Source organism: Protopterus annectens, chromosome 8.part0 (assembly GCF_019279795.1).
Source record: "Protopterus annectens isolate FY-2018-M chromosome 8.part0, PAN1.0, whole genome shotgun sequence".
Classification (NCBI taxonomy): Eukaryota; Metazoa; Chordata; order Ceratodontiformes; family Protopteridae; genus Protopterus; species Protopterus annectens.
The window spans coordinates 1866047287-1866063453 of NC_056741.1; the positions used below are offsets into that span (position 1 = coordinate 1866047287).

Here is a 16167-nt window from a genome sequence, read left to right on the forward strand (position 1 = left end):
GGAGAACCAGGATAGGATGTTTTCAAGAATGGGCAGATTGTTACCAGGAGGAAGGTAGATAGAGGCAATTGCAAGTTTTTTGTGGGGATTCAGATGGCAGTTGAGGATGATGATTTCAGCTGGGAGGAAGTCAGGAATTGGGGAAGGGTATGGTGAGAGGTTAAGAATGTTTGAGTAGAGGATGACCATGCCACCACCATTTTTTACAGGTCTATCAGATCAGAAGATATTATAACCTGGTGGGAGTATTTCACTATTTGAGATTTGTGGCTTGAGCCAGGTTTCAGATAGGGAGAGGATGTGAGGGGTATTGAGAGCTATACATGAGTGCAGCTCAGTGACTTTATTTGCTAGACTCTGAATATTCAATGAGTAAATAGTTAAGTATTTGGATGGAGATGATTGTTGTGACTGAGGTTGGTGACTGTTAGAGGAGTAAGATGGGGTCAGAGTAGAGGTAGTTTTGGGGAGAGAAGAGGGGCCAGGGTTGGGATGGATGTCTCCAGAGCAAAGTAGGTTTTTAGTGAGGAGAGAGTGTGTAGTAGATGCTAGATGGAGTTTGTATAGTTCTGACTTAGCTTTGTGGGAAGGTTTAAAAACCTGTATTTTGGATAGTTTATACAGGCTTGAGGTAGAGGTAATAAAGAGATTAGGGGAGATAGTAAAAGATGAAGTAGCTGGATATATGTTGTATGAGTGAGAAGTTGGTGAACATAGGAGTGGGTCAGAGAGATTGGAGTGGTAAGAGGTGGAGATAGAGAGAATAAGGAGTAGTGCAGAAGATATTAGAAAATAATACATGTTGGAATAAAATATGGTCAGATAGAGTAGGTAGAGAGACAGTGGTATAGAGGAAGTGGTGTTGACAAGAGTAACAGATTAGTAAGATGGTTGTGACAATAGGCAGGAAGTGGAATTGTAGTGGCTAGTGGGACAGGAAGGGGAGGGATAGTTAGGTATAAAGGTAACTGTAATGGGGTGGGTGAGAATGGGGGTAGGGTAGGGGAGTGAAGTGAGCCCGAGCATAACGAGGGCAAACGAAGAGGGGCTAGCACCCTGGTCAAGATGAAGTCATAGAAACAATCAGAAAAAGATAGTGAAAAACTAGCTTGAGAGACAAGGATATACAGTTTCTAAAGGTATAGTCACCAGAAATAAAATAAAAAGAAATAAAATATGAGCAGAAGTAAGCTTACAAAAGGACACTGGCCTCAAGCTACACAAGTAGATTTACTTGAAGCAAACCTAGTGCTGTATGGTTAAAATAAGCTACAATAGAGAGGGGTTTTGGAGGGGGAGAGAGAGGTATTACTAGCAGCTAAAAGCAGGGCAAAACATAAAAAACATTAATATGTAAGAGTCTGAAGACAGTAAAATAGGGCAGGTGCACTAGGAAAGGCAATTATGAGTGAGGCTACAAATGAATTCAGGGAAGGGTAAAGTGCAGAACAGGAGAATATACACAGAAACAGTATGAGGATAGTGGGTAACCAAAGAGAAAGGATAGGAGCTGCTGGCGTCTGCTTTTCATGGTGACTAGCAAAAAAAAAAAAACACTGTAAATTCTTGTTGTGCTTATAAAGTCTAGCATTAATTAAAAGATTAGCTTATGTAATAGTTATTTACTGGGACACATACTTCAGTGGTATTATTTTAAGCTTAAAATGGTGGCTTCCGGACAGATAGAGTTGTAGGGTATCTGTTAAGGTCATCAAACGTGTGTTGCCTGTACTGTGGCCAGGAGAAAACCGCAGGGAAAAATCCACTAGGGCTAGAAAAACAGAGAGGAGGGAGATTAGTTATGAGAAAGTAATTCAGGAAAAGAGTGAGAGAGACAAAAATACCATGGGTAGAAAGAAAAAAATTAATACAGGTAGGCAGAGACTGTATACCTAGCATTAATTTCCATTGTATGAGTGTCTTACACACATAGCTAGCTACTTCAAGAGGGTAGACCAGTAGCCTATGCATCTAGAACACTAACCCAAACTGTGATGCAGTATGCTCAAATTGTAAAGGAGCTTTTGGCAATAGTACTTGCGTGCATGTTCCAAGTTTCATGATTATATGTATGGTCGAACTATTCAAACTGAAACTGATCATCAACCTTTAGTTACTATTCTATAAAAGCCTATGCATTCTGCTCCAGCGAGATTACAAAGAATGATACTCAAATTGCAAAAGTACAATTTCAAAATGGTCTATACAAAAGCAAATTGCTCATTCTGGCTGAAACCTTATCCAGATCACCCAGAAATACAACAGATCAGCTTGAAGCAGAGAATTTTGACTTTGATGTGAGTGCATACTTTTTCCACCGCTAGACTTGATGAGTTAAGAGATCACACTCAGACTGATCCAATTTTACAAAAGCTCAATCACTATATTAATGTCAGATGGCCATCAAAGCAATCTAGTGTCTATGAACCTATAAATCATGCAATATTCCTCAGTGTTCTAAATGATTTCCCCCTATAAAATCCATTAATTTGGGTGAGTTTAACTACCCTTTAATAAACTGTGACACTTATACCTCCAGTGTAAGATATGTCCAAACATTCCTAGACTCATTAAAGAAGAAGTTGTTCGAGCAGCTGGTAAATAAGCATACTAAACAGCACAACATGCTTACCTGATTCTTCCAAGCATGGCTGCCTCTTGCACTACTGCTCTGGGATCTCCTTCCCTACTGAAGTCTGACTATAAACTTCTGACATGTTCGTTTAAACTCTTAAAAGTTCATACAGGAAACCCCACTGAATTTAAGGATTGCAAATATACCAGCCTTGGTTAACCATATGAGGAAATATCAAAATTCACTTATGACTGTATCTCTCCATGCCTTAATACAGCAAAAAGATTCACTAAAGAATTCTACACTCATTCAGAGAAATGCAAAGTAGTCCATACCAATGCCAAATGACATGTGAAATTCAAAAGCAAACCATCCTGGTAGTCAACCACCATAAATAAACTATACAACAAAAGAAACTCCTTAAATAATTTAGTGAATACAAAGCCCATATGTTCAATGATAATATCAAAAGCAATACAAAAATAAATCAAGAACAATATTGGGTCCACTAAAATAGTCCATGAACCTAGGCTGGTCGCTAAAGCTAAAGATAATTATAAATCCTTCTTTAGCTTAGTGATGAAACTTAAAAAAAAACAATACCCCACATTGCTTAGAACTTATTCATAATGGGGCCTTCTTTTCTGTGCAAACTGGCATTGCCAATCTACTTGCAAACAAATTTAGTACCAACATCACCCCTTAAATTTGGGCTCAAAGTCCTAAAATTATCTGAATCCCTTTATCTCCTGATTATCTCTGAAGATCACTTATTGTAAGTGCTAACAAAAAAACAAAGTACTTCCTTCACAGGCTATGATAATGTGTCTGGTTAAATCATTAAGAGAGATAAACATGCTCTACCAGAAACACCCTCAAACTGTTTAACTTAAGCGTAGATACTGGTTTATCTCCCTAATGAGTGGTGCCTAGCCATGCTGATGCCCCTCCAAAAGGGTGGCTTTAAAATCAAACCACATACTTACAGACCTATCAACCTTAGAAGCCTCATCTGCAAAGCTGTGCAACTTGTTATATTTATCCCATGACTATCAAGAATCTTGTCAAACTTTACCTCCCCCCACATACCCCACAGCAGTTTGATTTTGTGATGGGTAGATCCTATCTGTTTAATCTGGTAATTTTTTTCAAATGGGTTTGAAGGCTCTAGATGGCAGTCACACAGTGCATGCTGTTAAATGCTAAATGACTATGTGGTAAAATGGCTAGCAAAGTGGCTGCAAGACAGATCCCACACAGGTGGAATTGCAGATGCTTCATCAGAATGTATGACTGACCAGTGGAGATCCTTAGGGTTTGGTCCCGGGACCTCTTCTTTTGTGTATTTACTTCTCATACCTCCAAGCAGAGAGCCAATCTTTCAGGCTAACAAAGTTTGCAGACAATTGCATCCTGTGAGTTGCTGTTACATCACCCTATGACACCTAAACCCTCCTGAATGAACTTGCCCTAGTAAACTTTTGGTATACTAAAATGGATTCAAACTGAATGCAGAAACTGTCTTTCTCTAAAATATCGGCACATTTGGTAGACAACACTTCCTCTCATCATACTGTCTAGACAACTCACCTCTACAAAATGAAAATGTTGTTCAGGACCTAGGAACTTGCGTTGGTAACTCTCTCTCTTTTGACCAGTATGTAAGAAGAGTTGTCAGGAAATCATTTTATTGCCAAAGAATGTCATTAATGTCGAAAGAGGTAATCACTCTCATACTCAGCATTGAGCAGCCCAATTATTGAGTACAACAACCTCTTTCTGATGTACCTCCTTAAACATATCAATTAGAAAGACTCCGAATATTCCTAACCAAAAAGACAAGAGTACTAACTTCTCTGAGCAGACAAGAGAGTCTGAAAGCTCTGTCCTTTTATTCATTTTATTATAGACTTTTTTGGGGGAGAAATCTGTTTTACCTACTATACCATTAATTACATTATTTCCTGGATCTCCTACTTCACCCCAGTACAATATCTCCACCAATACTTAAACCAGAGACCTAAATATTTACCAACAGAAAATTAAAATATGATGGAGGGATATGATTATAACTCAGTGCCTAGCAAACCTCTGGAATAAACGTCCCCACCATGTTAAGCAGTATAACTCACTCTTTATTTAAACATAAAGTAGATGACTGGAAGGGCATCTATAAATTTACTCCAGGATTGATAATTATGGTCATCCTGGAGAAAGGCAATGTTGCCTGAGGAAGGGCATTGGCAAAGCAAAAATGATCATGAGACTCAGTGGTCTTGGAATATGTAGGCACATAGTGGCATTTCTTGAATTTTAAATATTTCACATTATTTTTGATATCAGTTTAATTATTTTTGTACTTACTATCATTTAAGTGTAAGATGTTTTAACTAAAAGTATTATTTCTCTACAAACATGGCTTATGAGTACCATTGATCAATTGATTGGAATTTGTTGCTAGCAAATAATGAAGGATATAGACTTATCAAGTGTTGCAGTTCTCTGTCTTACTTTGAGTAATACATACCCTGCACTGCCTTTCAGCTACAGATTTGGACTATTTTTTTCTGGTTTTGTAAAGAAGTGAAATGAGCATTTAATGAATGAAAATAAAAAGTAAACTGAATGTCTGCTGTAGCTGTAATAAATTGTGAGTATAGTAATTTTGTAAGTTTCATATTTTCATTTATCTTATGGTATTTGATATTGCCTAAATATTCACCAAAGAATATTCCTTTATACTAATGACTTTTGTAAAATTTGCCTTGTGTGGAATGTTAGGCATTTAAGGCAACACTGTTCTGTGATCGCACTCTATGTTGCTGATACTGTAGCTTCAATGTTAGACTTGAGTAACTCACTGCTTCTTGCTTTAGGAACCATAATGTCAGAACCGATGGTGATGCTGAATATGTATCCAGAAATGGGAAGCGGAGAAGAAAATACACATCAAGACTTTATTTTTGTTGTTGATCGATCTGGGAGTATGCAGAGTAATGTTTCACGGGCTTCCCAACAATCCCGCATTGCAACTGCAAAAGTATGTAACTGATGGAGGTGACATTATCATAAAACATGGTCTCTGAATTTTACAAGTATATTTACTTTAAATGTGACCTGCTGTTTTGCTTTCTCAGCTAATATTTGTGTTATCAAAGATACGAGCAGTTATCTTATGTTCACTCCAAGATCTGCCGAGTAAGATCAATGTCATATGACCTTACATTCTATCATCCACAGTACAACACATAAACATAGTATAAAGGTTATAGTTCCCAGCAACAGACAGAAGCCTTCGCAAAACTTGTATCATGGATCTGATGTTTCTCATCTGTTATCCCTCTAACAAGTAAGAATCTCTTGATATTAGAACTTGGATTAAAAAAAATACACACAACTTTAAGATCCATCTGTATTTCACAGAGTATGTGAACTATCAATATTGGAGTATTTCTATCAAAGAATCACTTGGTCTCAATTACAATCAACTTCAAATTCAAAGAAAATATATCTTCACAGAGACGAGCTGAGCAAACAAGTTCAATCAATGTTAATACTTTTTTAATTTTTCTTTACCCCTGCAGTCCCTTCTTTGCTATCTTCAACTACAGTTCCTTTGAGTTTTAGTGCAGAGTACTTGTCACTTTCAGATTTCTTTCTTTTCCAGATGATGGCATTTAATTTAACTGCCTCACATAGTTAGCTAAGATGCAGTTTATTTAGATCATGTGAAAGTCTACATTGTGCAGAGTAGAAAGAATAGTCCTGTTTTTATTACATATAATTCATACTACTCATGGGCATTCAAAATCGCCAATTAGCTAAAATACCTGGTCTTCAAAAGGGTCATTTGCATATATCCCATGTGCCTCTGATTCAAGAGGTTTGGGAGGTCACTCATTGGAAGTTCCAGCTTGGATAGAGTTTTCATTTAGTTTTTACATATAATTCATGAGATAGGAATGCTGTTGTACCTGTAAAATATACAGCATTACAATGTTATACATTTCAGAAGGTTGGCACAGTGGTGCAGTGGTCAACGTTGCTGGCTCACAGCATTTCATTATTTTTTTTCTGGTTCATTCCCCAAGTGCCTTCTGTGGACAGTATGTGTATCCTCCTTGTACCTAAAGAGGTTTCCTGTGGAATCTCTGTTTTTCTCCCATATACCAAGGACATTCCAACAGATGTATTTCAGATTGTATAACGTGTGTGTGTGTGTGTGTGTGTGTGTGTGTGTGTGTGTGTGTGTGTGTGTGTGTGTGTGTGTGTGTGTGTGTGTGTATATATGTGTGTGTGTATATGTGTATATATGTGTGTGTGTGTGTGTGTGTGTGTGTGTGTGTGTGTGTGTGTGTGTGTGTGTGTGTGTGTGTGTGTGTGTGTGTGTGTGTGTGTGTGTGTGTGTGTGTGCATATATGTGTGTGTGTGTGTGTGTGAGTGTAAGTGTGTGTGTGTGTGTGTGTGTGTGTGTGTGTGTGTAAGTGTGTGTGTATGTGTGTGTGTGTGTGTGTGTGTGTGTGTGTGTGTGTGCATATGTGCATGTGTGCGTGTGTGTGTGTGTGTGTTTGTGTGTGTGTGTGCGCGTGCGTGTGTGTGTGAGTGTGTATTTATTATTATTTGTGACCATCCTGTAGTGGGTTGGCATCACCTACAACATTAGTTCTCTGCTATGCGCCTAGTGCTTGCCACAGTAGGTTCCAGTACCCCTGAATAGAACAAAGTGTGGACCACTGGAAAGAAAGAATGAATGAATGAGTGAATGAATGAATGAATGCATGAATAAATGAAATAATTAATACTTTACAGATGACACATCTTTCAGGAAATTATTTGTTATATTACCAGTATAGCTGTTGCTGTCTGACCATTTTGATACTCTGATGACATAATTTCCTCCTTCTCCTCTTTTATTGGCCATTGTGAATAAACATCATTCTGAGAAGTCTTTTCCCTTAAACTATTCACCAGCCTAAGTGGCCTTTGATATAATTGTTTAATATTGAGAGTACTTATACTGCTTTCACTGTTTTTGCTACTAAATTAGTGACTTTCTGCTATAATTACTTCACTGGTTCCTTATGGTAGCAGAAGAAGTCTTCCAGACTAACCATGGGTGTTAACTAGCTCCAAAGAGTAAATTCAAGTATTTTGCTATTGGTTGGTGAGATTTTTATTGCTTATCTTCTGTGTTACAAATTAGGTGATTTAGTGTGACACTGCACATCACACAACAGCGTGGCAAACTGAACTATACAGATGCAGGTGTTTAGAGCCTTAGTTGTCTCTATTCAATCCTCTGTCCCAGTTTATATTGTACTGTAGATACTGCATTTTTGAGCAAAGAAACTCTGGTTCCTGCTAGTTTGTGTGTTGCTCTTCTCATGAAGACTTAGATGTTTGTTTAAGCCAACTCCAGTAAATCAACTCTATGCCGATAGGCACAACACCTCCCTTCAGCACACATTATTAAACTCTTAGAATGTATTTTTTCCAGCCATCTCTGTGCCAGCCTGGTTGAAATGGGTACCTTCAGGCAATATTGCAGTTGCCTCATGTTTGCTGACAACCTCATACTTTTTTAAACTACCAGATGCAGTGTGTGACAGATTCAGTTAAACAATGTTATTGGAGACAAAACTCTCTCACAAAGCTACAAAAAATAACAAGCAGGTTGTCAGTACTACAGAACCCAACACTAACCGAAGCACACACAGGTCAGATCAAAGACATAGACTTAAATATACTGAGGCTATTAAAATTAACTTAACAAAACTACAAAGGTCTTGTAAATGTAACCTTAGAAACAAGTACCCTCAGCAACCTTACAAACACACATCACAGGCAACACTCACCATGAAACACACATCTACGAGTCACACTAACTCAGTTCAAAAGCCTATAAAGCAAACCTCCACAGAATACAGTATCTTAGTCGGTTTACTATCACATTCCTGAAACCCCTTCAGTTGGCGGGTCAAAGCGTTGACCCAGAAATATAACTCCATGCCATCGAATAAGCAGCAAACTCAAAATGGAATACATCAACTCCTGGAGATCGATGTATTCGACATAGCAGGAGGTGATGTCAGTCACCCATGCTATGCAGCTTACCATACCATGACTTTCCATAGTCAACAGTATGTGTATTTTACTATTTTGCAGGTAGGGCAAGCCCCCCTACACCCCACATGTGCGGGGCTGTGCCCCCCATACCCCCTGCAAATTATATATACCAACTCTTAGATTACACTACAGTGAGGGAATGGGTTAATTCCCTGTTCCTCACTGAACCGCAATTTCCATACACAATGTCGAACTCAGAAAATCTAACAACACTATACATTCATTGTAGTGTAGTTGATGTTTTCTGCTTTGGGATTCTGCCCACTTGCAAACTGCCTTTTGACCACATGCTGGTCGACCGAAGCAGTTTCAGGAATGTAATGGTAAATCTCTTAGTCATAGATGATTCCATACTGATAACCAACAATGCAACATTCAGCAGGCTGGGCAAAGAGAGGGTCATGGTCAGTTGCTTATCTGGTACCAGGATTTGCCACATCAACTTGTACCACAAGTAGACATATATGACTTTTGTACAGATGTTAATGACTTGAGATATACCTCCCTAGACTATATGAAGAGAGGCATGCTGGAGCTCTCTAAATATGTTCTTGAGGCTGGTATATACCTAGCCCTGAGCAGCATTCTACCATCACTGAGAATGATGCCACAATATGAACAAAGGATTATTGATTTCAACAATTGGCTTAGCTTCTGGTGTCATCCAAAAGGGGTACAGTATATATTAGCCTGGAAAGAAATGGTAGACAGTTCCAACTGCTTTGCCAAGGATGGACTGCACCTCTCTTCCCAAGGCTTTCATATATTAGTTAAATTGATTTCCACCCACATACCACCCACCCACCTATGGTGCCTTTTCTAGGCAATGTCAGTCTTTTAAAGTTTCCAACATAGAATCAGGATAACATCAAGGTATTGCTCCTCAATGCTGGGAACCTTAACAAAAAACTCCACACCCTACAAGCATTACTTACTCTGGAAAACATTGATATATATATCATCACAAAGACCTGGTTCAGGACCATTGAAAGCACCCCATCAGTGCAGAGTTTCAATGCCTAGCACATGTTTAGGCCCACCCCACCGCATTAGACAAAGGCGCAAAAGGTAGTGGTGTCTCCATATTCTTAAAAATACTTCAACTCCAGACTTATTAGACAAGATAATGACCTGGAATATCTCTAAGTCGAACTTACTGTTAACAAAACTCTTTATCATATAATAGTTAGCTATAGGACCCCATGCCCCATATCTCTTACCTAACTAGTATGGAATCCCTGTGTATTAAGCCAAACTACATATTCATAGGAGACTTAAACTGGGAGACTTAAATATATAAACATGTATGCCCCGAGATTTATTGACTTCATCAGTACGAACTTTGTGGATCAACCATGGAAGATAAAATCCTGTACTTGGTGCTTACCAATATGGGATAGCTTTACTCCTCATCAACTGTAACTTCTGCTCTGGTCAGTTTATACCCCAAGTCCATCACATTCACAGTAAGACTAAAGATTGAATAATCTTCAAATACTTCAAGTATGCAGTGGTTATGCAATGGCTAATCTACTAAAATTCAGTGATATCCTGGCTAAATTCAAAAGCCTCTTCCATCTTGATGACCTCACTGCTTATGCGGAATCCTTTACTGTCAAATTCTGTGCATGTGTATATAGCTGTATTGATACATATGTCCCCCTCAGAAAAAAAATACAAGTCCATATTCAAAAATAAACCCATATGCTGGAACCCAAGTATAAACAAACTCCATAATAAAAGAAAAAAACTCATTGCATGCAAAAATAAATCTAACTTTCATGATGCCAATGCTATTGCTAAACTAAACAAGGAATATTGGACTCTGATCAAATCAGCCAAAGCCATATATATGAGGTAGAAATAGCCACACAAATAAATTGGTAACCATGAAGCCTTCTTTAATTGTGTTAAAAATCTCAGAAACAATGTCCAGCACTAGATAGCACTAATAGTAAATTATTGTTTTATACTCGGTCCCAGGAAACATGGTCGACTATTGGACAAACTTAGCTCAAATGTCACCTCCATCTCCCCTCCAGTATTCTGAAATCACATACATATGCCTATACACTCTTCCAAATCTCCCAAGAGCATCTTCGGATGGTGCTATAAAAGGCCAAGAACACTATGTCTATAGACCAATATAAATGATCAGAATGCCTAGTGGACAGCCTAAAATGTGACTTGTCTGCTCCTCAATATAGCTATTCAATATCAACCTCAAGGTTGACTTCATGACAGATGGATAGAGGATAGCAGCAATCATTCCTTTATATAAAGGTGGGGCTTCAATGGACCTGGGTAATTATAGATCCATTAGCTTAACTAGTCTCATCTGTAATACTATGGAAAGGATAATCATGAAATTTAAAAAAAATCAGGATATCGGTAGCCAACAAACTCTTGACCCAAGTCCAGTTCAGATTCATCAAAGACAGGTTCCATCTGTTTAACATTTGTCAACTTCTTTAAAAAGTTACTGAAGCCATGGATGGAGCAATTCAATACATCAAAAACAGTTATGTAATACATTTCCTTATTGTTTACTTAACTGAGCTAAATTTATTATATGTGATCTATACCTTTGCATATAACTAAAGATACTGCATATGTACCTAATCAGTTTGCTTTGTCCTTTTTACATTGCTCTTTATCAATAACTTTTTATGTCTTAATTTCGCGTATGCCATTTGCTCCATTTGTCTTGGATCATGACTAAAAAGGATCTGTCAACCAGTCCACTTATCTGATAATGAAATAAATAAATACATAAATGGTGTCTGATGATATATTCTCTATCTTTCTGTCATTGCTTTGCAACCTGATGGAGTTTCTTTGTGCCATCAGCTGAATCACTTTCCAGAAGCTGGTAGAGTGCCTCTGATGCCTTGTTCTTTGTCAATGCATCTCCTGTCTTAGACTCTTTGTTAGCCAAACAGTATTTCTTTCTAGCCTGGTGTGTCTTTTCTGTCTCCCACTTTTTTCTGCACTCCTCCTTTCTTTTGATGACTTCCTGGACTACTGCACTCTACCACCAGCTTTCCTTATGTACCTTATTTCCATACAGGGCTTGGCCACATATCTGTTCTATAGTCTTCACACATGCTGTTTTGAAGCCTGACATTTTTCTTTGACTCCTATTTCCTCCACTTCTTGAGGTGCTTTAGACCTTAGTATACCTAAGAACTCTCCAGTCAGCTTCCAGGTCTTCAACCTCGTCTGTGTTGAAATTAGAGTCTTTTCTGACCATTATTCGCAGGCGACTGTGGCCACAGGTGGTTTACACATTGGGCTGACTGTTTCACTGCAGATGGATTTAAAATCTCTGATTCTAGACCAATGCTTTTCTGTATTAGGAGAAAGTCTTCTTGAGTTGCATGTTAGCCATTCTTGTATGTGATTTTGTGACTGTCTATTTTGCTGAACCATGCATTAGCCACCATCAAGCTATCCTTTTACTGTTGCCCCATCCATGTTAACTAGATAGTCCTCATACCCTGTTATGTTTGCCTCATATGAGCACTGGTGTCCACCATTACGAACACCAACTCACATTTTCCTGCTTTATCTAGTATGTGCTGCAACTGTTGCCTGACTGCGCTCACCTTACTGAAAGCATATGACAAGGTCTCCAGAAAGATGATTTGAGCAGCTAAGTCCCAGAAACCTTGGTAGAGTTCCACAGGCTCTATACAAGGATACAATGGCATAAATAGGAACAGTATTTGGACTCACAGTGGGGTTTACAGTAGAAGGGGGTATGGATGAGGGTTTTCTTCTGAGCCCAGTACTGCTCATACTAGTGAGGAACTACATTAGCAAACAGGTCTGAGGGACATATCAAGAAAGCTGCTCTATGCAGATGATGTGCCATTAAGCTGCTCTATGCAAATGATGTGCCATTGCAAGCAGACTTTGAACAGGAACTTTAGCAAATGATGGGGGAGTTGAATGTATAACTGAAGTCACGTTGGATGAAACTGAACACAGATAAGACAGCTGTCTTGTCAGCAAATAGGGGACATCAGAAGAAGCTGAAAATTGAGATAGAATGGAAAATAGTGGAACAGGTTAACAGATTCAAGTATCTGGAAGGGGTGGTTGAGGAAAATTATATTGTACATGATGAGGCCAAAGGTTGAATCAGAGGGGCTACAGCCAACTGGCATAGAGTGTTGGGGTAATGTGGGACAGAAGAATGATAAAGAAGCTGAAAATTAAGGTCTACAAAACAGTGGTGTGACTAGTACTTTTGCATGGTACAGAAACCTTGGCAGTGAAGTCAGAGCAACTGAGGAAGCTAGAAGTGATGGAGATAAAGTGCCTGAGACAGGTGGTAGGATACACATTGTGGAACAGATGAAGAAATGATGAAATCAGAGCAGAAGCCATAGTAGATCCATTTGTGGACAAGACCAAAGAGAACAGGTTATGATGGTTCAGAACATGTGCAGGGAAGCAGATGATACTTTGGTGAAGAAGAGATGGGAAATACTGAAAGTAGGCAAGAGGAAATGAGGATGTCAAGCAAACATTTTGATGGGCTGCATGACATAAGATATGTGAAGGTCAGGAAATGTTGTGTAAAAGAGTAGCACTAGCACTGAATCGAGAGTGGTGGGGCACTTGATGTGACATTCTATGGGGTTGTGGAAGATAAGAATAATGATGAAGACATAATTCATACGGAACAAAGAATGTAAATGTTTGATGGCATTTGAGCCTCTAAATGATTGTAAGCAGAAAGCTTGGTAACATCATATTAATAACAACATAATGATGTAGAAAACTACATTCAGTACTTTCCATGGGCTGTCTATGGTTTTAAAGATATGTTATTTGTAAATAGAATACAGAAGTGGTTTATGATTTCTGTATGTTTACTAAAATTTCAAAAGTTAAGCCTCCTACAATATAGTCATATTATCATGTAAAGTGCCACATTATGATGAATACAGCTGTCACTAATAGTATGTGCATATTTAGTACAGGTCATAGATGTCTGTCTCATCTTTTAAATAATTGTATTTGTGCATTTAGATATCAGAGATTTATAACATTGTTTTTAATGTATTTATTAAGAATTTTATGAAGAATATTTTATGCAGAATAGTCATGGTGTTTGTAATTTTTACTATCATGTGCAGTTGAGGGAATGATTATTTATGTGGCTATTGTAGCTTCATTTTACCTGGAGCAGCAAGGAATGTGCCACTGATTGTATACAGTAAGCAGTGAGTCAAACATTCCATAGCTAGTGTGGAAGCTAAGGATTAACAAGCACCCCAAGCTTAGCAAAAATTTTTTTCCCATTACACAAAATATCTCACTTTCAGTTGTGGTCTATTATTTTGTGGTTCTGTCTACTAGTCTTTTCAAATGATAGTAGTTCTCTTTTAGAACTGTTACTTAAAGGAACATGCACATTATGACAAGAATCTAAATTGAGGTTTGTGAATGTTAAAATATATAACATAAGACAATGTAAAAATAAAGGCAAAAAATAACACTGAGAGAAGTTGATTCAGTGGCTAAAGTAGAAAGCAGAAAAATGCCAGTATATGTAAAATATTCCAATACAGAAATATGATATAGTAGTCTCATTGTAGATATGTTCACAAAATATGATGTAACAATTTGCATGCTTGTGTTAAGAACAAGCCTTGGGATAAAAACATGTTGTACCACATTTGTGTTTACAGACCTTTTTGTAAGTAAATATTAGGACAATTAAACTGTGGCTGTGAATTTAGCAGTTAAATTTATTAACAAATGTTCAAATTCTGTCCATTTGTTTCATATTATGAGAGGAAGTGCTCCACATGTTGCCGATTTAGTCCACATCATGGAGGCAGTGTCCCATATATTGCTGTTTTGTCCAGTCATGAGAGGCAGTGCTCCACATGTTGCCTATTTGGTTCACATCATGAGAGGCAGTGCTCCACATGTTATCTATTTCGTATGCGTCATGAGAGGTAGTGCTCCACATGTTGCCGATTTAGTCCACATCATGGAGGCAATGCCCTATATGTTGCCTATCTGGTCCCCATCATGAGAGGCAGTGCTGCATATGTTGCCTATTTGGTATGCATCATGAGAGGCAGTGCTCCACATGTTGCCTATTTGGTATCCATCATGAGAGGCAGTGCTCCATATGTTGCCTGTTTGGTATGCATCATGAGAGGCAGTGCTCCATATGTTGCCTGTTTGGTATGCATCATGAGAGGCAGTGCTCCACATGTTGCCTGTTTGGTTCACATCATGAGAGACAGTGCACCACATGTTGCCTATTTGGTCCCCATAGTGAGAGGCAGTGCTCCACATGTTGCTTAGTTGGTCCACATCATGAGAGGCAGTGTTCCATCTTCCGTTAGAGAAACTATTTAAATGCACTCCTGACCAAAATACTATGCTTTTTTGTTGTCAGGAATAATAAATTACTCATTTCCTTTGTCCTATGCATATCCCATTTGTTATATGAATGTTATTTAATAGGCATGTCTAAAGATGACTAAGGTAAAATTCCTTGAGCATCAGTTGCACAGAATATAAGATGCTGAGAAATTACTATGGGTACAATTTCTATGTGTGTGTGTTAGTAGTAATTACCTTCTTTTGGGAGATGTTTCCCTTTTTTAATTAGTGCAACCATATAATTAGTATATATACATTTTTGGAGTGTGGGGAGTTTTTCACTTACAAAAACACCCTTCACTTTTTCACACCTGTGTTGTGGCTATTACTTTTCAGCTTTTCTGATGTGTAGAGTTTGGCCTTTGACATTTCAAAGTAGAACCTATTTTTAGTTCTTAAATGAAAAAAAAAACATTCTCACAACATCAACTTTATCAGATCTTTTGTAATTGTACAGTAAATATAATGTATATGTTCATGCTGCAAAATATCAGTTCTAAAATGTAAAGTATTTTCTTAATTTTACTTAACTTTTCTGTTATTTATAACAAAGCCTGTCTATGCTTTCCATGCTAGACTCTCCTTCTATTTCTGAAAATATTTGGTAAATCTTCTGAATACTGGCACTGTTTCAAAACAAATGTCATTAAAAATAATCCCCAAACTGCCTAATAGATCTGAATACAGAAACATATTTTTGCCACATTTATTAGTTTTTCCACATAGAGTACCAGTCGGGGGTATACCTTCTAGTATAAGTTATATTTTAACAGAGTTCTTCCCTTGAATTTGCTCACAGAACCAGAGCTGCTCCTTGCCGCCCTGCATATTAATGCTGACTTACTTTATTTCTACTTTGAATAGTCAGGCTTGTATCTTCTCAGTGACCTGACACTGATGAATATTTTATGTCACTTTTTACATGCATCTATGGCATCCTGCCCTTTTCAGGAATTCTCCACTTGCTATCCTAGCTGCTGGAGAATGTTGATTGGCTTCTGGAATGGATACTGCCTCATTAGCAATTTTATCCATTACTTATTCTCATG

At 38.0% G+C, this 16167-nt stretch overlaps 1 protein-coding gene across 1 annotated transcript in view; it reads left to right on the forward strand.

Annotated features, from left to right (window-relative positions):
* The window catches only part of LOC122809688 (von Willebrand factor A domain-containing protein 5A-like), a gene marked incomplete in the record, with an annotated part of 1061360 nt that overhangs the window by 195156 nt on the left and 850037 nt on the right, over window positions 1-16167 (forward strand). Inside the window, 1 exon segment of the mRNA XM_044081364.1 lies at window positions 5452-5615. Coding sequence (XP_043937299.1) covers window positions 5452-5615 — 164 coding nt within the window.